Source organism: Muntiacus reevesi, chromosome 12 (genome assembly GCF_963930625.1).
Source record: "Muntiacus reevesi chromosome 12, mMunRee1.1, whole genome shotgun sequence".
NCBI lineage: Eukaryota > Metazoa > Chordata > Mammalia > Artiodactyla > Cervidae > Muntiacus > Muntiacus reevesi.
The window spans coordinates 29076698-29100246 of record NC_089260.1 but is presented as its reverse complement, the minus strand read 5'-3'; the positions used below and the strand labels follow the sequence as shown (position 1 = coordinate 29100246).

The 23549-nt window shown below is 30.5% G+C and overlaps 1 protein-coding gene across 3 annotated transcripts in view; it reads left to right on the top strand.

The window, feature by feature from the left end:
* Positions 1-23549, top strand: part of CSMD3 (CUB and Sushi multiple domains 3) — a 1308014-nt gene that overhangs the window by 143610 nt on the left and 1140855 nt on the right. For all 3 annotated transcript variants that reach the window (XM_065902671.1, XM_065902670.1, XM_065902669.1), the window contains exon 2: positions 9656-9878. In XM_065902671.1, the coding sequence (XP_065758743.1) occupies positions 9656-9878 (223 nt within the window). The remainder of the gene's footprint in view (positions 1-9655; positions 9879-23549) is intronic.

The following is a 23549-nucleotide window of genomic DNA, read 5'->3' as shown; positions in this document are numbered from 1 at the left end:
CCTATTCCTCAAAGTCTGGCAATTCTAATATTATGGAAAATGATGAAAATATTATTCTAGGTAATCCTCAACAACATGAACAAATCAACACATGGATATTTACAGTATATAAGAATCCAGTGAATTCAGGAAGCAAAATTACATATTTTTTTCTTACCATCGTGAAACAAAGAATGAATATTATGGATATGCAGAACGGCCTGAGTAACAAAGTTTGAAACAAAGGCAGTCAGTAACATGCCAATGGAACAGTAGGATTAAAATACTTTAGAAAATATGTCTTGCACAATCTCCTCTTTTACTTTAAACCTGAAAGAGTATTTTAACTGATATTAGAAAAACTAGAGTAAAAATGAAACATTAAAATTTTAATTCATTAAATAATCAACTCAAATTTGAATCTTTATTTTCCTGAGGCTCTATATTTTAGATAGATTTTCAAGGACTCATGTATAATGACTACCATGCATGTACGTGCTAAGTTACTTCAGTTGTGTCTGACTCTTTGTGACTGTGTCTGATTATGGACTGTAGCCAGTAGGCTCCTCTGTTCACAGGATTCTCCAAGCAAGAAAACTGGAGTGGGTTGTCATGTCCTTCTCCAGGGGATCTTCCTGACCCAGGGATCTAACCTCAGTCTCCTGTAACTCCTGCATTGCAGGTGGATTCTTTACTGCTGAATCACTGGGAAAGTCCAGTGCCTACCATATATATCTATAAACTATTTTCTTTTGTCTGTTTTAACCATTAGATTTTGCAGACTATGGTTGAAACACTGTTATAAAATATTTGTAAGAGCTAATTAATATTCAGAACAGTGCTTGGTACCTAGCCCATACGCAGTGAATGATATTGCCCTGAACTACTGAATTCACTGTAAACTGTTTTGTCTGAATAGTTATATTAGTTAATTTTGTAATACACTTCAGATATAGACTTTAGAATGAAAGATTTTGTTGGTTAAAAAAATTGCTGAGAGACTAGTTGGTGTGACACAAAATGAAGAGGTATATAATTGATAAGAAATAAAGATAAGGCAACATAGTGCAATTTCTACATCTGACTCTGATGGAGTAGCATGAATTGGACAACTCTTTCATCAAAGACAAGGATAAAAAAAGATAAAACCTTTAAAAAGCAAATAAAAAAGTACTTGTTGTTAGAACTAAATTACAATAAATACTGGAGACAGTTTTTCAGATAGAAGAAAAATAAACCTAGATGAAAAGACGGAAATGATAAAAACAAGCAAATATGTAGGTAAATCTAAATGTATGTTGAGTAACTAAGATAGTAATAGTGTTTTGGGGTGTTTAAATTATATGTAAACTTAAATCTACAAAAAAATTGTTACAAACATCACAGGATGGGGTCTAGTTATAATTCTCTAATATTCTTGCTTTATTTTGGAAGTCATGAGGGCTAATTAATAATTGACCCAAATAATCCAGAATACAATTTTTACTCTCTCGGATTACTACTATCAGAACATGACACTAGCAAGCTAATAGAAAAAAATGCAGTTTAAAGGCCAAACATAAAAGAAAGCAAAAGGAGGAAGTAAAAGAACAAAAATCAGGCAAAGCAAACAGAAAACAAATACAAAAAAAAGTAAGTTTAAATAGAGTAAATACTGCAAAAATAAAGATTGTCACATGAGTTTAAAAAGACAAAATAAAACACTAAACATCACTTATAAGAAATCCACTCAGACTATAATAAGTATAGACACTAACATAAATAACTGAATATACCTATACTAATGTCAGATAAAGTAGACCCTATGTGAATAATCATATGAATAATAAATGTTACTCTTTCTAAAGTATTATGCCCTGTATCTATGACATGCACTTTATATACATTATTTTTAATTCTGATAAAATAGTTTTAATTATGAAAGCATGGTCCAAGAAAGATAAATGACATACCAAGCTTGCATAATATTTATCCACAAGAGGGAGTGAAAGTCATTGATCAATTCAAAGGAAAAATAAAACATTTTATAAACTATAAAGTGCTATGCAAAATTAATTAATATTATTCTCCAGAAAATAACATTACAAAAATCAATAAAATTGACAAACTACTAGCAAGAATGATAAGGAAAAATTAGAAAAGACACAAATTACCAACATTAGGTATAAAAGAGAGACACACCACAGACCCTACAGACATCAAAAGATAATGAGTATGTTATGAACAATTCTGTATGTATCTGTTTGACAACTTAGACAAAATGTACCCTTAATTAAACACACACACACACACACACACACACTGTACGAAATAAGTAATTTGTAATAGCCCTAAGCTCTGTAACTTTTAATGAAATATAATTCACAATAACAAAACTCCCCTAAAAGAAATCTAGCCCAGATGATCTGATAGATAATTCTAAAAATATTTAAAGATGATTTAACATTAATTCTACATAGTATCTTCCAGAAATACAAAAAGAAGGAGCACTTTCCATTTAATTCTTATAAAGCGGGCACTATAAATTTCAAAACTAGATAAACACAGTACATAAAACCAATATCCCTTATGAATATATATGAAAAATAGCAAACAGAATTCAACAATATAAAAACTGATTGTAGTATATAGCATGACCAAATAAGTTTTATTACAAAATTGCAAGAATGGTCCTATTTTCAAAAATCAATCAGTGCAATCCATCGAACTAAGGTTAAAAATGAAAAAGCATTGTTCCTAATGCAAGAAAATAATATGAAAGGTATAAAGATTAGAAAAGAATTTAAAATGTCCCTCATTGTGGGTGTCATGATAAGCTATATAGAAAATCCCATGGATTTACGAATAGACTCCTAGATTTAATAAGTGACTTTAGCCAGTCACAGATACAAACTAAACATTTAAAAATCAATTATAAAGAACTCAGCTGCAAATGCAGGAGACTTAAAAGACAAGGGTTTGACCCTGGGTTGGGGAGATGCCCTGGAGAAGGAAATGGCAACCCACTCCAGTATTTTAGCCTAGAGAATCCCGTGGACAGAGGAACCTGGTGGGCTGCTGTTCATAGGGTCGCAGAGAGGCAGACACGACTGAAGCGACTTAGCATGCATGAATGCATTGGAGAAGGAAATGGCAACCCACTTCAGTATTCTTGCCTGGAGAATCCCAGGGACCCACAAGCCTGTGGGATGCTGTCTATGGGGTCACACAGAGTCGGGCACGACTGAAGTAAGTTAGCAGCAGCAGCAGCAATAATATGTGGATGTCTTAATTAAAATAAAGTATCATTTACATTAAGAAAAAATAAACTACTTAGATTTGAATCCAACAAAACATGTCCAGGGATTGTTTGCAGAAAGCTAACCATGACAAGAAAGAAAGCACAGACAACTCAAATAAATGGAGAGAGATATTGTGTTTACAAAATGAAAATCTGAACATAGTAAAAATATCTGTTTTCTACAAAGAGATAAATAGGTTTAATCTGAACAAGATTTTTTGTGGATATAGATAAGATTATGCTAAGAAACTAGAAGAGCTAAACAATTTTGAAAAATGATGAAGTGAAAGGAATCAGCTTGATTTTAAAGCGTCTTTTGTAACCAATGGAATAGAACAGAGAATCCAGAGATAGGCCCCACACAAATATGTCCAACTAATTTTGACAAAGTTGCAAAATTATTTCAATAGAAAGAGAAAAAAAAAAACTTACCAGCAAACGGTGCAACAGCAGTTAGACATCCAAAAATAATAAATAAATAAATAACTTTGATCTAAGTCTGATGCATTACACATAAAAAATAACCAAAATGGATCACAAATTGAATCTGAAACCAAAGTCTACTAAACTTACAAAAACAAATAAGAGAATATTTAAGATCTAGAGCTTCAAAATAAATTCTTAGCCTTGGTACCAAAGCAGGATTTATAAAAGAAAAAATTGATAAAGTGAAATTCATCAAAATTAAAAAACTTTTACTGTAACAAATATCCTATTTAAAAGATGAAAAAATCAGTAACAGAATTTGAGAAAGATTTGGAAGTCACATAATAGAGGGAGTACTACTATTTAGAAGACATAAAAACTATAAAAATTCAACAGTAAAAAAACTCTAATTATTTAATTAGAATATAGACAACAGTCATTCCTTAAACTGCATGTTAACTTAAAATATCTTAAAATTGAAAGCTTATTTTAAAAGTTAAGCTAGTCAATTTCCTTCTGATTCCCCCCAAATTAACTTTCTATATATTTAAGAGTTTACTTTTGAACTCTCAAGTCTATTAAGTTGTTTATGTCCATCCTTATGCCAGCTTTACACTATGTTGATTGCTGTAGCTTATCTTTGCAATATCATTTAAATTAATAAGTGTGAGTCATCCATCTTTGGTTTTCTCTTTCAAGATTGTTTTGGGTATTCTAAGTTCTTTGTATTTTAGTATGATTTTAATATAGTTTGTCAATTTCAGTAAAAACAAAGTCCCTATTTCTCCTAGGGATTGCTTTGAAAACTGTTACAATTAATAAATTTAGCAAAGTTATGGTATACTAAATCAACATGTAAAAGTCAGTTGTATTTCTAAGTACTAACAGTGAACAATCTAAAACAGGAAAATAAACATCAAACCACTTATAATAACATCAAAAAGATTAAAATATTTAAGAATAAACTTAACCAAGGAAGAAAAGACATGTTTTCTGAAAACACTGCAGAAAGAAAAACAATTTAAAAAACACATGCAAATATTGAAAGACATCCTATGTTCATAAATTCAAAGACTTAATATTGTTAAAATTTTCAGATTGCCCAAAGTGATGTACAGATTCAGTGCAAACTATATATCTGATATAATGCTAATAGCCAAAATTTACAAATAACTTATGCAGTTCAATACCTAAAAAACAATTTTAAAATGGGCAAAGGACTTGGATAGATATTTCTGTAATAAAGACAAAACTAATGGCCTATGGCTATATGCTGAATATCACTCATCATCAGAAAACGGCAAATTCAAACCACAAGGTCTCTTCATAGCTATAGGATGGCCATTACCAATATCTATATCTCTTTACATAGAGAGAAATTGGAGAACTTGTGCACTGATGTGAGAATGTAAAGTAGTACAGCCACAATAGAAACCAGTGTAGCGTTCTTCACCCTTGAAGAACCTAACAATAAAACTACCATGTGACCCAGAAATCACAAGGTCATTTATTCAAAGAATTGAAATCAGGATACCAAAGAGATACTTGCATTCTCAAGTTCATTACAACACTATGCATGATATCCAAGAAGTAGAAACAATCTATACATACATTGAAGGATGAATGGATAAAGAAAATGAGATACATATATATAATAGAAATCAACTTTTAAAAAGAAGAAAATTATGTCATAGGCTATACCATGATTGAACCTTGAGGATATTATGCTAAGTGATGCAAGTGAGTTATAGAAGATCAAATAGTATTAAGATATGATTCCACTTATATGATATTATCTAAAGTAGTCAAGTTCAGAGAAGTAAAAAGTAGGATTTAAGGGGTTAGGGGAACAGGAAAATTAGGAGTTATTTTTCAATGGATATAGAATTTCATTCAAGTAAGATAAAAAGTTCTAGAGATTTCTGTCTAAAATATACACTCCAAAACTGGTAAGAGGATATACTTCATATTATGTGTTGCTTACCACAGTAAAAGCTTTCCAGATGGCTCAGTGGGAAAGAATCTGCCTGCCAATGCAGGAGACACAGGTTCGATCTCTGGGTCAGGAAGCTTCCTGGAGAAGGAAATGGCACACCACTCCAGTATTCTTGCCTGGAAAATCCCACAGACACAGGAGCCAGGAGGGCTACAGCCCATGGTGTAGCAAAGAGTCAGACACAACTTAGCAACTGAGCACACACACACACCACAATAAAAAGGGTAATTGCTACTATGGAATTCCTTGCAAGATTTTATCCCACAGATGTTATGTGTCAGAAAAGTGTGAGCTTGATAGTAGGGGCTGGGGGGCAGAAATCTGATCAATATAATTGGGCACAAAAGCCCAGTTGCAGCAGATAAACACAAATGTGAAAAAAAGTAAAATTTAAGCACAAGTATGATGTTATTCTAGCATGGAATTTAGCACAATATAAAACAGAAGAAATTATAAAGTATCATAAAATACTCTACAAATAGGCACTGCATTACTCTGTAGTATGAAGGAAAGGTAAAATATGGACATGAAAATAAAAAAGAAAATATCTAAAAATCCATGCTGTCAACTAAATTCTTTTGATAATATGACCCAAATTATGGAAATTTTAGTTGTTTTTCAAGTATAAATTGACTAAATGGACATTAAATGTTAAGACGTGAAAAATGTAACAGAAGACATTCAGAAACTGTCAAAGACTGAATTTATGGAATTTTTCAATAGCAGTTTTTGAGGCCAGATTGCCATATACACGTACTGAACAATTTAGATCAAGTTTTGCTTTCACATGTTCTCATAGCAAAGTGTACTTACCCTGATCACAGCATGTATTCTATACTAATAAAATAATCTATATTCCCTTGCTATCTCTTTTGTAGTTTTTCATGAAAACAGGCAAAGATAATGTTCTTTTGGTAATTTTATCCTGAAAGCATTACATAAATGATGAATAGATGAACAAACATTGAAGAGAGCTCATCAAAGGAGATGGGGCTTCACATATACTATAAAGAGCAGCAAGGACTGTGACTTTATGACAGCAATGAATAAGCAAAATTGTTTAATTTAGAAATGTAAAAGTATATGAATGGCAATATGGATTACCGATAATAACCAGAAATCTAAGCAACTGTATCTTAAAAGAGAAGTAAGAAAAGGTAAAGTAGCCATTGAAACATATGTGAAGGATACAACAAGGCAATTTATAAAAGATGAACAATAAATGAATTAAAAACATAAGATATTTGATTCCAATACTACTCAGAAAAATGCAAAAATAGAATAGAAAATATGCTTTTGCTTTGCAAAATTTGTCATGTGAAAAAAATCTAGTATCACTTAAATCAGGGTTGGAAGTAGAAAAAACTTAATAATCTTGTGATAGCAGCAAAAATTTTTACATTCTTGAAGATAGTTTGGCTATCCTCTAAGTTTAAAATTTAGTACTCTCATTTTTGGAATTTTATCACAGGATATATCACACAAGCACACAAGGATATATGTTCAAAGTTGCTTTTTATACACATGAAACCACAAAGAATGAAGCCATCGAAAGAAGATATGTTAAACAAATTATAGTACAGACATACCATATGCCATTGAACTATGTAGTCATTAAGAAAAGAACATAGTAGAAATATACACGTGGATCCAGAAAAATATCAGTGATGTTTTACAAAGTTTAAAAATTCAGGAAAAATATGCTTTAGTATGACTATTTATAAAAAACATACCTAATACACAGAAATACACACATATCTGCATGAGCCAAGAAATGACCTGAAAAGATTAGCTAATAACATTGACTAACCTTGTGAAGCATAAGTAAATGAAGAAAATTTTGTTTCGCTTTGAAAAACTATTTACTTCTAACCTTCTGTGTGTGAAAATTATCAACCTTCTGTTAGAAAAATACACTTTATTACTAATACTGTGATGTTTAATCAAACATATATTAAAAATGAAAATAAAATGAACACAGATAAGAAACTTAAAAATAAGTGTAACTCCTAGTTTGCCTAGAGAAAAAAAAAAAAAAAGAAAAGCAATTGCAATGCATGAATCAGCAGGCCTTTGAAGAAGTAGTGGACAAAGCTGAGCATGCTATTTAGGACATATGTCCTTTTTCTAAAACCATCAGGAATATGGGGCTTGAGACTATATAAAACAGCCCATAGATCAGATTGCAGCTGAAAGGATCCATGCCTGCATTTAGTTATGAAGTTCAAATTGGAAGCTGTTCAGGCAGAAAGCTAATAGAAATGGGTGATAGCTAATTAACCTAAGGCTTCAAAGTAATTGCTCTGCAAGAAGCAATTTTAAAAGGGACCTTTCTCTTTTTTTATTTTTGAAAATCATAAAATGCCTTATATTACTCTGGCAAATAAGTAAAAATATAAGTATACAAACAAATACTATTTTTTGAAAATTTTTGTCTCATCCAACTTCTTGGCAAATTTTAGAAAAAGCAAAAGAATCACAAGACCTATGCCACATATCACATACTGAATAACCCATGCTCTCAACTTTGTTGTATATGAAGATAATCAGAGTATATTACTGAAGTCAATATGGCTAGGAGGATAGGGTTATACTGATTAATCCAGTTCTGAGCCATTCACCTCACCGCTAGTCAATTGAGTCAGCTACTCCAAAGCATATAGCTATTTAGTGGACAAGTGACTCCCCTAGCAAAAGCAAGGTGGTCATGTGGAATGAATGGACAACAACCCAAAATAGCTTCCATATGCCATAATATACAACTCTGGCTTCCCATCTTTGATGAATGGTTCCTTATACTTCTAAAAAATAGTTGTACCTTTATTATATGTACTCATTCCTTCTCAGAGAGAGGCGTCCCTAATGTCCTGCATCTCTATACCCAGTTCCAAATACAGGTACTTGTGTAGTATGGCATTCTCTCACCCCAAATTAGCTTGATGTCTCTCACAGCTTCATGGTACCCAAACTTCACGTAGGATGCATAGATGTGAAAATGAAATCTGGGAATTCTGATGAGAAATGATGAGAAATTCTCATCTGAATTTCTGAAACTGAGGCAGGAAAGACAGGGCCAGGACCAAGGACAGTCTCCTCATGTAAATGCTGGGGACCACATTTTCTGATAAATCTTTGATTTTTTCATTACCCAATATGACTACAGAATATCATATATTTATAAAAAAAAATCTTTAAGAAGCATGCTATTTTTCTAGGTATTTGCAACAGTTAAGCTCTCAATAATTTAAACCTCCCATAGAACTAGTAAGGGAGTTCTTAAGATGGCAGCAGTAAGTTGTTCACGATTCAGTTTTTCTCACCAAACTTAGGTGTCACTCCAATGTGATTAGTTTAGGACTGTGCTCTAGTCAAAAGACCAATTACATAGTTTTTGTTGTTGTTGTTGTTGTTCTGTTTTTGTTGTGTGTGTTTTTGTTTTTGTTTTTTTTTTTAGGTCTGAGCCATTTATCCCTCTGCTAGAATCAGAGTGGGACAGATTTTTCTAAGGTGCATTGATTACATGCTGGAGATTTGCATACACAAAAACGTTAGCATGATTTACCAAGACAAACTGCAGCTAATATTTCAAGACCCAAAATGCATACCAACATCATTAAATTTAAATGGTTGTTTATGAGAGTCCACAATTTGATTGGAACTACTTCTAGGATTGTGCTTGCATGCTGGATCATGTAATGGATAATGAATCAGTAGTAAGGAGGGTTTTATTTCATCAGCTGGTTTGTAACTAAGCACAAGTTATATGATAAATAACATGTCTTCTAGTATTTTGCTATTGGAACTTTACTACTTAAAAAATAGATAATTTACCTAATTCTTAAATTATTATTTACAAAATTATTGTAGCATGGGTCTTAGAAAAATAAAAGGCTTTTTTCAAAATAATATGTCTTCTAGATTGTTCTTGTTTTTAGTAATAATATTAATGTCTATTTATTTGTCTTTTATTACAGGATTTATTTATACATGTGGTGGAACTTTAAAAGGATTGAATGGCACTATAGAAAGCCCTGGTTTTCCATATGGATATCCAAATGGTGCAAACTGTACATGGGTAATAATAGCAGAAGAACGAAATAGAATACAAATTGTTTTTCAGTCATTCGCTCTAGAAGAAGAATATGACTACTTATCCTTATATGATGGACATCCTCATCCTACAAACTTTAGGACAAGGTTAGTGTATTTTGAATGGAAAAATAGATGGAAATATTTAATGGGTAAAAGAAGTTTATTTTACAAAAGATGCTTAACATTTGTGGTGAAAACAATTATTACTCCTTTGGAAATATATCATCCTATGAACAAATTAGCTCCATAGTCTGACTTTAGAACACTAGTAAATTATCTCTCCAAAAAGTGAATTTAAATTGAATTGTACCCTTTTAGAGTGGTTAAAGATACTTTGATTTTAAAATTCTTGCCTCATGGCTTTATTCTTTATGGGCATGACTTTTAGTAAAGTGAAAGCATGCAATGCATCTCTCAGTGGTATGTGACCAATTTTAATATACCATAACATGCAAAATATTCAAAAGTCAATGTTTATATAATAACAGAATACATTAATTTTAGATAATGTGTGTAGTTTACAAACTTTAAATATCTTAAAAGTAGACCTCTTATATCACCTATTTGGACATTCATGATTCTGTCCACACAAACCAAATTATTTATTTTTAAGTTAGTTAATAAAACAGATTTGAAAACTAACTGGTACCCTGACTATTTATAAGTATTTCTTCAGTGTTTCATTTTAGGATATCTAGACATAATTTATGCTGTATTGTCAAGAACTCTTTTTAAACATAAACCAATTCTAATTCAAACCAACAAATTTAAAATGTCAGATATTACATGTTGCATGTAGTCCTAGATTTTACCAATGTGTGCATATTTTCTTTAACTATAGTGTACTGATTTTATTGTAATTCAAAATATTCTAAGCAGATAATTTATAAGAATTAGAAACCCTTACATACTTGACTATGCTTGAGTTATGATTCTATGATTCTGTTACTTTTTCTAATAGTTGATACTGTGTATTTGACTTCCTGATCTACAGGAATAAGATTACCAACGCTAAGTTTTTATACATTCATCAGTCTTCCATATTCTTTTGCGTTGATTTTTCACATCTTAAATGAAAATTTGATAAATATTATCTTCACTTTTACTAAGAAAACACATAATATATAGGGAAGATGTTGGACCAGGAGATAAGGCTTGCATATTAGCACTAGCTTTGTTGTTAACTGGCTGTTTGATCAATCCACAATTACAGCTATTCTTGTTTAAAATGGAAGGAGGTAATAATAAAGAAAATCTGTCCATCTCATTATATTCTTCTGAATATCTCATGAGATAATGTGTATGAAACTGCTTCATAAATATATAATCCTTTTAGTACACATTTCAACTGTTTGCAGTCAGAATGACAGTTAAAAATGTCTGAAGTGTTTCCAAACACATTTGTACAAAGAAAATGTCACTAGATTGATTACAGATTAGATTCTTTTTTTCTTTCTTTCTTTTCTTTTTTTGCTCTACATTTGCCTTTACTGAAGATTTCCAACTTAATTTCTTACTTCCTTTTACACTGTTAAATTCTTAATATCTATTTATTTCAAAGATATACAGTATGGCAGACACATGAAGAGTGTTATTTCATCATCGTTGCCAATATCATTAAAAGTTCCATATCTTTTGTTAATAATGCAGTCAGGATAGTGTGTGTGTGCTTCCCTGCACTAGTGGCAGCGGGTGGGTGTTTGCTTTCACCTGTACACATCTAGTGAGGCCACGAAAGAAAATGGAAGATACTTCTCAGACTATCAAGTCAGCTAAATTAATGTATATTAAGCTAGAAGCACAAAGGTTTTGTGTATTTCTTTTGCATTAGCAATGTATGCTATTATCATTGTGTAGATATGGAAAAAATAAAATTCTCCAAACGTTATCTCATAGTTTTAATCACTTCACAGATATTATTGTTTGTACAAGTATCTATCCTCTCTAGATACACTCAAAAATGAGAAAACACATTTTTATTTTATCCCCATCCTTCCTTTTTTAAGCAACTGTCACCTCTGGGAAGTTAAAAGATGATAAGATGGGGAAAATAAATATATCGTTCTCATTCTTTCTTTCCTAATCTGTAAATTGGGAATGACAACATTAAATTTACAGAGCTTTTATGAGGAATATAATGTAGTGAAGGGTCAATAAAACAAATCTTAAGCATTTATTAAGTGATCCCCCTGTACCTTGAACTATATCTTATAACTGTTACATTTAATTTCTCCCCTGTTTAAATAATGTGAAAAGACTCCTATTAATATCATCACTTTACAGTTTGGAAATTGGATTTATATTATTTGTCCAAGGTTAACACTGTTAAAAGTAACCAGAGGCAGGATCATCATTGCAATCCAGATTTGTCTGAGTTCTGAGATTAAGCTTGTAAATAAATTAATTAATTATAAAATAAATTATATATAAGTATGTAGTGTGTGTATATATATATATATATATATATATATATATATATATATATGTCTCCATGGTTTGTTTATTGACTAAAGCCTGTATTTTCTTAGCAATATTAGGTAAAGTTTAATGAATGAGATAAATAAAAACACAATAAAAAACAACTGAATAGTAGAATACATAAAGATATAAACAGAAAGATAAATTATAAGTTTATTCTTAATATGAGTTTATGAACTCAATTCTAGTACATTCTCTATAGCATTTTGGTTATTGTCAGTATATAATATATCTGTTTGTCTTTATGCTTAAAGAATTACTATTACTAATATTAGAGAACTGATTTTAATTAGCAAGACTTGGGGGGGAAATTCCAGTATTCATCCTACAACTCATTCCAGACTGTATTTGTACACAGTCTGCTGTTTACTTAGAAGCCTAATCTGCTCCTGGCAGTTTGATTCATTTTTGTGTCTGTCTCTTTGACTCACTGTTTTCTTGCTTTTTCTTTCTCTCACATCCTCACTTAATACTTGTCCTTATGGTATGCCTGCTGCTTTCTATCTTTCAGAAATTGATACTCATATATTATATGTTACTTTCCATGCACTCCAACAGACTTTTGATAAACAGCTTTCTATACTTACCTTTTAAGAACACAGAAAAAATGATTCGTATGTCTTACCATTCTTGCTTGTATAAGAGACATATTCCGTTTTGTAATCACAATTTCATTTTTAAAAACTGTTTTATAAACTCCAATTATTGACGATTCTGCTTGTTTTCATCTCATTGTTTTAAAATTTATTAAATAAAAATTGATATTGCTTGCCAAATTTGATACTTAAATAGCAATGTCCCATTAGAAAATTCCTTTATATCTTTAGCTTAAAACAAATCTGGCCTAGATGTGAAAAGAACAACTGTAAGCTTTGTTTGCTTTCTATTTTAATACTGTGTTTTCTCACTAAGAAAGTTATGTGCTGTAGCTTAGTCACTCAGTCATGTCTGACTCTTTGTGACCCCATGGACTATGGCCCACCAGCCTCCTCTATCTCTGCGGGTTCTCCAGGCAAGAATACTGGAGTGGTATCTCATTTTAGTTTTGATTTACATTTCTCTAATAAGAGTGACATTGAGCATCTTTTCACATGCTTGTTAGCCATCTGTATGTCTTCTTTTGAGAAATGTCTCTTTAGGTTTTTTGCCTACTTTTTGATTGGATTGCTTGCTTTTCTGGTATTGAGTTGTATGAGCTGCTTGTATATTTTGGAAATTAATTCTTTGTCAGTTGTATCCTTTGCAATTATTTTCTCCCATTCTGACAGTTGTCTTTTCACCTTGTTTGCAGTTTCCTTTGCCGTGCAAAAGTTTTTAACTTTCATTAGGTCCCACTTGTTTATATTTGTTTTTATTTCCATTACTCTAGGAGGCGGCCATAGAAGATCTTGCTTTGATCTATGTCATCGAGTAGTCTACCTTTGTTTTCCTCTAAGAGTTTAATAGTTTCTGGTCTTACATTTAGGTCTTTAATTCATTCTGAATTTATCTTTGTTTATGGCATTAGGTAGTGTTTTAATTTAATTCTTTTGCATGCAGATGTCCAGTTTTCCCAGCATCACTTCCTGAAGAGGCTATCTTTGCCCCATTGTATATTCTCATCTCCTTTGTCAAAATATGGTACCCGTAGGTGTGTGGGTTTATCTGTGGGTTCTCTATCTTGTTCCATTGGTCCGTATTTCTGTTTTTGTGCCAGTACCATACTGTCTTGATGACTGTAGCTTTGTAATATAGTCTGAAGCCAGGAAGGTTGATTCCTCCAACTCCATTCTTCTTTCTCAAGACTGTTTTGGCTATTTGGGGTCTTTTGTGTTTCCATAGGAATCATGAACATTTTTGTTCTAGTTCCATGAAAAATGTCATTGGTTATTTGAAAGGGGTTGCATTGACTCTGTAGATTGCATTTGGTTTTATAGTCATTTTCACAATATTGATTCTTCCTAACCAGGGACATGGAATATCTCTCCATCTGTTTTGTAGTGTTTGATTTTTTTTTTTCAGTGTCTTATAGTTTTCTGTGTAGTGGTCAATGGGAACTTCCTGTAAGGTTAGGGAACTCAAACAGGGGCTCTGTGACAGGTTGAAGAGTCAGATGGGGAGAGAGATGGGTGGGAGGCTGAGGAGGGAGAGGACGTGGGTGTACCTATGGCTGATTCTTATTGATGTATGACGGAAAACCACAAAATTCTGTAAAGCAATTATCCTTCAATTAAAATATTTTAAAAAATCAATTAAAAAATAAAGAATACTGGAGTGGGTGGCCATGACCTCCTCCAGGGGAATCTTCTCAACCCAGGGATCAAACCCAGGTCTCCCACATTGAAGGTGCATTCTTTACCATCTGAGACATCAGGAAAGCCCAAGAAAGTTATAGTAAAAGGTAAAAAGAAAAAAAAATCACTCAATCTCATGAAACAGAGACAGATATATTCATATAAATAGGACCATACTATATATATTATGTTCACATTTAATTTCCTTGAAATAATATATACATAAATTCACATGTGGCTAGAATTTTTATAAGCATCAAGTTTAGTGCTGTTTGTCTTACCATAAGCATTATTTAATTATTCTCTTATAAAATATTTTGTTTTTTGCCTTTCATAATTAATTCTGATATCAGCATTAGCATTAATTCAGACAACAGGTCACATCACAATCCCTAGTTGAAAAGAATTCTGGAAAAAGAACATTTCATTCTAACCTCAATCATGAAAAGTGGCAAACAGAAAGCTCAGAATCAGTCACATGACAGAACATGTCCTAGCATCAAAGTATTTTATTCACATATTTTACTATTAATTTGTTTTAAGAATGCTTATTTTCTAAATAAATTATTTTTTTGTAATTTAAAGAATAAGTATGTAATTTAAGAAGAAAAAGTTTTTGTTGTGGCCACTACTGCACACTATGACCATCACATGAGGGTAACTATCTCCAGTTTTTTTAATGACAACTTTAGAAATTATTTATATTTCACATATTTATTTATAAATTTATTTTAAACTTTTCATGGAAGATCTGTTTCTATTCTTTCACTGTGAGCCTATGTATGTCCTTAAAATGAAATGAGAAAAATTGAAAGCATATTATAATATAAATAGTAACATAACTAGTAATGTGTTGATATAAATTCAATGAGTATATACAGAATCTAAATGACAAAAAATTGTATTCTAGTGCTGAAGGGCATAAAATTGGAAAATGAAGATCCACACTATATTCAAAGTTAAAATGACTAAATTTTATAAAGCTCTCATTCTTTGGAATCAAAATACAGTATTATCAAAAACTCCTAAAGTATTTTGAGTTACTTGGAAAAACAATACAGTATTTTGTCAAACTATCACATAGAAATTAGAAGGAAAATATTTAAGTATAATAAAATAGTTTAAGCTGTAAAATTAGAATGCACAATAAAAAGTAATAATTAGAATGTGGTATTGGCTGATATAAGAGTAGAAGATATTTGGAACAAATTTTATATGAATTCAGAGAAATAGAAGAAGATTATATCACACAAGATACTAATATAAATATGAGAAATATTTCCTATCATTATAATACATGACAAAAATTGTAAAGAAAGAGATAAAATATGGTTCCATGACTAAAAATATTTTCTGTGATCAAAATATTCTCCAAATGAAATAAATATTTAAAGAATTATCAGAGGAAATAAAAATTTGAAATATATATATATATATATATACACTCACACATATGTATACAAATACATATGAGACACAACAGTTTGATGTGCTTAATAGAAAATTTTTTTAGAAATTAATATGAAATTTATAATATATATGGAAAAATACAAAATATGAACAGCGAGTTCATAAAGAAAAAATGTTAAAAAGCTAATATACAGTAAAAAAAAAAGAATAAATATTTCTAGTGATTTCAAAAATTAAATGAAAGAAACTATGTAATAATTTTCAAATAGAAAATTGTCTAAGACATGAAAAACTGCAAATACTCTCAGTGAAGATATCCTGGTATTTTCCTGCCTGATTAATGGGAATATAAATGTGTGTTTTGATTTCTGAAAGATAACAAATTAGCATAAGTATTTACCCTTAAACTTTATAAATATCTGTCTCTCAAGTTATATACAGATTTTCTTTGCTGTTTTGTTTAAAGTAGCAAAATTACGAATGTTTAAATATAGAGATTAATTAATAAGCAAAGGAGTAAATGTAGTAATTAGAAAACAAATCTTATAAGAATAATTTATGGATGGGGAGCTTCCAGAATTCACCTGCCTTTGCAGGAGACATAAGAGACATGGACTTGATCCCTATGTCAGGAGGAGGACAGGGCAACCTGCTCCGCTTCTTGCCTGGAGAATCTTATGGACAGAGGAGACTGATGGGCTATAGTCCATAGGGTCACAAAGAGTCAGACATGAATGAAGTGACTGAGCAAACACACAAAGATTCATGACATATTACCAGCTAGAGTAAAAAATAAATTTCAAAACAGTAGATATAATAATGTAATGAGATAGCTTGTACATGTTGTATCTGTGTGTCTTTGTGTATTTGTGAACTGAAGGATTTATTACAAAATGGTAACTATGGTCATCTCATGGTAATAGAGTTAAGAGGATTTTTTCTTTTTATGCTAGCCCTTGATTTGTAAGACTTTTTACTTTTAATATGTAGTGACATTAGAAAAAAACATATCCTGATTTCTTTATATCTCATCTGAGTTTCAAAAATATTTCCCACTGTATATCACTTAATGTTTTAGTTTTAATTGTAAACTAGGAAAGATGAATATCAATATAAAAATGAACATTGACTAATTTCAAGCCCAGTAAGTTAGACTTTCAAATGAATCAGAACCATAAAATGAAACTTTGTATTTGAAATTTTCAAATTTAAAATCTATCATACTAAAACAATAATGAAAAAGCAATTGTGAAGAAAAAAAGTACCTTTTAAAGTTAAAAATTAGATAGTAAATAATTGTGTGTAAATCAAAATTAATCTTTTTCTAAACAATTCTTTTATTGTCCAGATAATAGTCCTATATCAAGAAAAGCAAACTGAAAATGCACATATATATGACATATATATATATATATATATATGTACATCTTGTTCTTGATGTCGACTAAAGAAGAAAACAGTGAATATTTTGAATTGTTTAAACTAATAAATGTTATTAAAGGTCAGACTTTAAAATTGAGGCACACATTTTCTACATCTCAATATACAGATCTTCAGTGGTAAAATTAAGTAAAATTTGACAAAATATACTCATTAACCCACACTCTTATGAATATATAAGCATTTTCATAATCCCAGAAAATTCTATAGTTTTCCTTTCCAGTCAATGTCTATCTTCACAAACAACTACTCTACTAAATTGTTTCATCAAGAATTACTTTTTCCCTTTCTAAATATTCATATAAATTAAATGTTACAATATACATCACTTTCTTTTTTTATCTTTTTCACTCACCTTGATGTTTTTGAGATTCAGCCACATTTTTTGTGCCAACAGCTTGTTCCATTTTATTGTTAAGCAACATTTTATGAGTTGTTCATTCTGTGTGAAGATACAATGAACATTCATTCATAAGTTTTTATATGGATACATTTTCATTTGTCTTAGGTAAATATCTAATAAATTGTTGAGTTACTGGGTTAATATATTTTTAAATTAATTTTAAACACTCGTAATCAGCTTTCCAAAAAAGTCATTGACCTATTTTTACTACACCATGAACATATGGAAGTTCTGATTGTTCCACATCTTCAACAACATTTGAGATGTCTTAATTGTGTTTTTATTTTTCATCTCTGTTAAAACTAATGAATCCTTTCTTATGTGTTTACTGATCATTTATTGATATGTCTTATTAAAAGTTTCCTGTTTTTAAACTAGGTGCTTCATTTGTCTTTATAATTGTAATTTGTATATTTATACAATCTTTATATCATTATTACATTACAAATGTTTTCTTTCAACCTATGATTGCTTTTTCATTTTCTTTCACTTGCTTTAGCTGAAATTTTAAATTTTGGCAAAGTTCAATTTAAATAATCTTTATATGCTTTAGTGCTTTCTAAGTAGTCTGACAAATATTTGCTTATCCAAAGATGGAAAGACATTCTTCTGCATTTTTTTCTGAAGCTTCAAAATTATAGACTTGGTATTTAGGTCAATGATCAATCTCAACCAGTTCAAAAGCATGAAGAAGTCTAGGTTCATTTCTAGTCTGTGTGGGTATTATAGTAAACAAGAATGAAAATGACTTATGTTTCAAAAAATCTTTGAAATGACAACCAAATAAATCATGTGTTCCATCTGGCTGCTTCTGAGTACAGTTAAGATTAAGCATATTTTAAGTAGTTTTTAAAACATGACTGCTTGATTAAATAGATTTTGCTAGAAAAATTCCTGTCACATTTTTCTCCCTATCTCTATGATAAGGAGAGATACCTCTTTACTTTTTTACTACTTAGTGTGATTATCTATAATCAATTTATCCTTTTGTACATAGACACAAAATATGCTTCATTCTTGTTGCTAAATTCTCTGAGCTTCATTTATCTCCTTATTGTTATTGAATATCAAAGATTCGCCCAGCATTTTTTCTCAGTATACTGAGGGATAGTTACAAAAGATGCAATACTTTATCACTATTTATTGTTTATTTTACAGTTTTGCTGGGTTCTTGACAAACCATAGAATTCACAAGCCTAAAGGACATAATCAAGGAATAGTAATTAGAATTAATAAACAAAAATCTGTAGCTAGAATTCCCACTTGTGTAACTGGTAGACTTCCCCCTTCATAAAATGCTGTCAGAGTCCCCATAAATGTTCTAGAGCAGTCACTATAGTTCTCTTTTTACATGATTAATCTTGCCTCTTTTCTTTTTCTCCTCTTCTTTGCTTCCTTAATTTCTCATATAACCTCTTAATATTCATGTTACTATCTCTTCATCCTAATTGCTGCTCCTCTCAGTCCAACACAGTGATCTGTCAACTTTCTTTTAGGTATACTGTTGAGGGAGAGAACAGCTTTCCCACAAAAATTATCAGAAAGTGGCTAAATGACTTGCTAGACCATAAAAACAAATGGCCATAGAGTGTACCCTAATTTAACTGTACTCCTAAGTCCCTGTCTCCAGAAAGATTTGAATGAGAGTAGTACAACCCAATCCAATTTGTTGTCTCTTAAGATTTCCACCTTCAGAGTTAGAACCAGTCCTTGTATCCTGATTATCTCTGTTGCATAATACAATGTCTATGAAATGCAGATACTTTACTGCCTGACTTACTGGCATAAAGTATGTGTTTGTGTGTGTGTGTGAGTGTGGTAATTACATGTGTGATATTAACAATTGTATACTCAATAAATAAAGAGAAATAATAACATATTTTTCTCATTTACCTACTATATTAATGAGATCCAAATGACATTTATTTTGCTTACTGTTAATCCAGCTATGATCTTAGTAATTGTCTTGTGTAGAAAATACACATTACATAAAACACAGAAATTGAGGATAGAAATGGGTTTTTCTGTAAACGAGCTTGAAAAGTTGTTATATTGTGGCTAGTATTCTCCTCCCCCAAATTTTAATTCACTTAAGATATATTGCATTGCCATAGGGCATACAAGTAATTTTTTTTAAATGGCAATTAAAATTTTGATGCACCGTAGGCAGTTAATGATTCTTCTCCATAGATATCATTCTTTACTTTGGAGCATTCAAATTAATGATTGGAGAGATCTCAAGGACAGACAGGATTTCTAGAACATTTTGTCAACATAAAAGACTCTTTCAAATCTGAGTAAGGCAAGGATTCAAGAGTATACACAATCATTTGTTGTTTATACTAGGCACATTGCCAAAAAGAATTGAGGTGGCTTTTATTAAAGAAACAGACTAAATTAAACCATTAAAACATGGATTAAAGCATAAAACAACAGATGCCATCATCAAGTTTAACTATGTTCATTGGATTATATTTATTCAACCTTTTATAGCAAATCAATGAAAGGTTAACTTCCATTAGCCTGTTTTTAGTAAAACAGCACTGATATATCATTAACTACAGTATTTCTTATGCAAGTATCCCATTCTTCACAAACATTCATTTTTCATTGTAAATGGCATATCAAAAGTCCTGTTTCTCTCACAGAGAGCAACTCAATGTTATAATAAACTATATCTTTAATAACTAAAATTTTCATTTAGCAATACAAAATCTTGAATAAAAATTTTAGATTAGGCATCCAGATTAACTCTTTTTTAATTATTTTAGATTTTTAATATATGTATTCTAAAGGAATCTATGGGTATTACAAATTAACATTTTCTGAATATACAGGTTATATCAGGCTATTTATATGCAACTGTTATAACATCATTTCAGATATTCTTCCTAGTATTTCTATTATACAGATGAGGAAAAGCTCAGAAATACCAATAACATTAATAAGATCAAAAAGTTAGGTTTCCAAGAGATTGAAGTTTGAATATAAATAGGTTAAAGCACAGTTCATTGGTTACATTTATTTTTATTTTTCATTTATGCCATTTTCAAATGATGGATTAGAAGATTTACTTTAAATTAGACAATTATAGAATCAGATAAGTTTACTAGCCATTTATTTTATTATTTTTTTATAAAATCTAAATTAAAAGGTCAAGGGCATTAAAGGGCATAAGGAAAGGACCCATATTTGTATCAGGATCCACTTTTTAAAAAATTACCCTTTTGCTATTATGACATAACATACATCCAAGCATATTGTGTCATAAAATGATTGTATCAAAGACAACTAATCTTTCATAGTTGTTTAAATTTGATGCTCTTAATATATCTAGAAGACATTGAACCTTCATAGAAAAATAATTAAATTTATCAAATGAAAAATATATATATAACTAAATGCATTGTCATCACTTTTTAGAAGACACTTTTATTCTATCTATAAATGGTACTTTTTAAAAAAATTACTACTTAACTATATATAAATTCAAAAGTGGTATTTAACAAATCTTTAACTTAAATTGATTTTATAAATATTATAATAGTAATCTGGGGCCAAAGGTTGAAAAGAAAAAGAAACTTGATTTAAAGGATTCAAGAAACATAAATATTTTCTAAATAATCTTCCACACTAAATACAGATTTAAAGACACTAATATTAGAAAATATCAGTGATCATAAATTTGCACAAATGCATATATGAAATGTAAGGACTTTACAAAAACCAATGGCAAGATCTGATAATAAATTCTTATCTTCAACTTCCATATATTAAAAATTAATAGTGTAGATATATTCTATTTCTTTAAAAATTTGCTTCTTTGAGGTATTTACAGTTCAAAAATAAAATTTCAGGATCTTGCCATGCATGTTACACTTCTCTTGGTAGATAGAAGGGCTAAAATATGCATAGAATATGAAACCTTGCCATGAAAGCTACCAATATATTTATAATATGTTTTCTTCACCTACATGAACCAATCAGAGCAACCTCATTTCATTCATTTTTAAATAATAATTACAAAAATCAAATATTTGGGGGTGAGATATTATAATTGGAAAATCCTCAATTGAAAAAAATTAATATTAATCAACCCAATGCCACACCATATCTATTGTTATACTGGTACTGTTTGATGTGTCAGTTTGTATTTCCACATGAATTTCCTATATTCATTGTATGCTTTTTAAAAATATATTTATATATATAAGTATATAACTCTAAAACATACAGATTATGAAGCATTATATTAGTATGAACACCAGTAAGCCTATAACTTAACAAAGACAGTCAAAATATTTCTTTATTTCTTATTCATCCCTGGCCTTAGTCTGATTTCTCACCAGGAACAAGCATTTCCATATTATGGCCATTATTTTCTCAAATTTTTCCAGAAAAATGATTTAATTATGCATGCATGTATCCCTAAACAATATAAAGTTTAATTTTGCTTACTTGCAAGTTTTGTAAAATATATATCATACTGTTATAGTTTTCTGAGACTTGTTTTTTGACTCCACATAATGTTTCTGAGTCATCCATGTTTTTGTCCCTTGCTTTAGTTTATCCATTTTCACTCATCTTTATTAAATCTTATGCATATATTACACTTCACTTAGGAATATAATGCACTATATTGGTTTATTTTCTAAAAGATAGTTTATATTGCCTTCAGTTTTGCTGTTACAAATAATACAACTATGATAAACTTGTATATATTTTCTAGTACAGATTGTGAGAGATCCTTTCAGATCCCAGAGAAGAAGGGCTAGTTCAGTGTATACAGAAGACACAACTGTTTAAATTTACTCACATTCCTATAATGCAAATTGTTTTCCCAAGTGTTCATGCTACTCTACAATATCATTGATAATGTATAATGATAAATTATAATTGACAATGTCTTCATTGGACATAGTCAACATGATATTTTTCAGGGATTTTAATTTTTGATAATTCATTGGGTATAAAATGTTGTCTCATGGTTTTGTGTTTTTCTGATTGAATTAAACCTTTCTTTAGTTTTATGTGCCACTCCCGAAGGTTTGGATTTAAGGTAGGAGGAGAAAGACATGAGTAAAGGAAAATTCTAGATTTTATTGTCATAAAAATCTGAAGAAAAAATCTAGTTGTATTTTTCCAGATGAAGAAGATAGACAATGATCATGTTGGGGTGGAGGTGGAAATAGGACTTTGGTTGATCATGTTAATTTCTAGGTCTATTAGGCATTACTTTTCCCCTTTCATTAGGCACACAAGTAGCAATGTCAAGTGAGTATTTAGATACATAATCATGTAATTAATGGGAGAGGGAAGCAATGTGAAAGCAAAGTGTTGGACAAGAATGCATTGGGAAACAGTGAAAAAGTATCTGAGGACTGAGGTATGGCACTCCAGGTATAGAGAACTTGTAAGTCAGGAAAAAGCAGCAGAGGAGGATTAAAAGACAGAAGCCAGAGAAGTTAGAGGAAATCAAGTGAGTGGTATCTTGGGAGCAAAGAAAGTAGAAGGAGGCACAATGAGCATTTATGACACATGCTGATTTGTCAAGCCTTCCTCAAGTTCAATGAGAGTCAGGAATTGCCCATTGGATTTAATGACATAGAGGTAATATAAAATGTCAATAAAAGTTACTTTTTCCAGCAGCACTGAGGGCAAAATTCAGATTGAACTGGATTGGTTCAGGAGAGAATGGGAAGAAACAAAATGGAAACAATGATTATAGACCAATGTCTATACAATGAAATTTTAATGTAGAATTGACAAAAA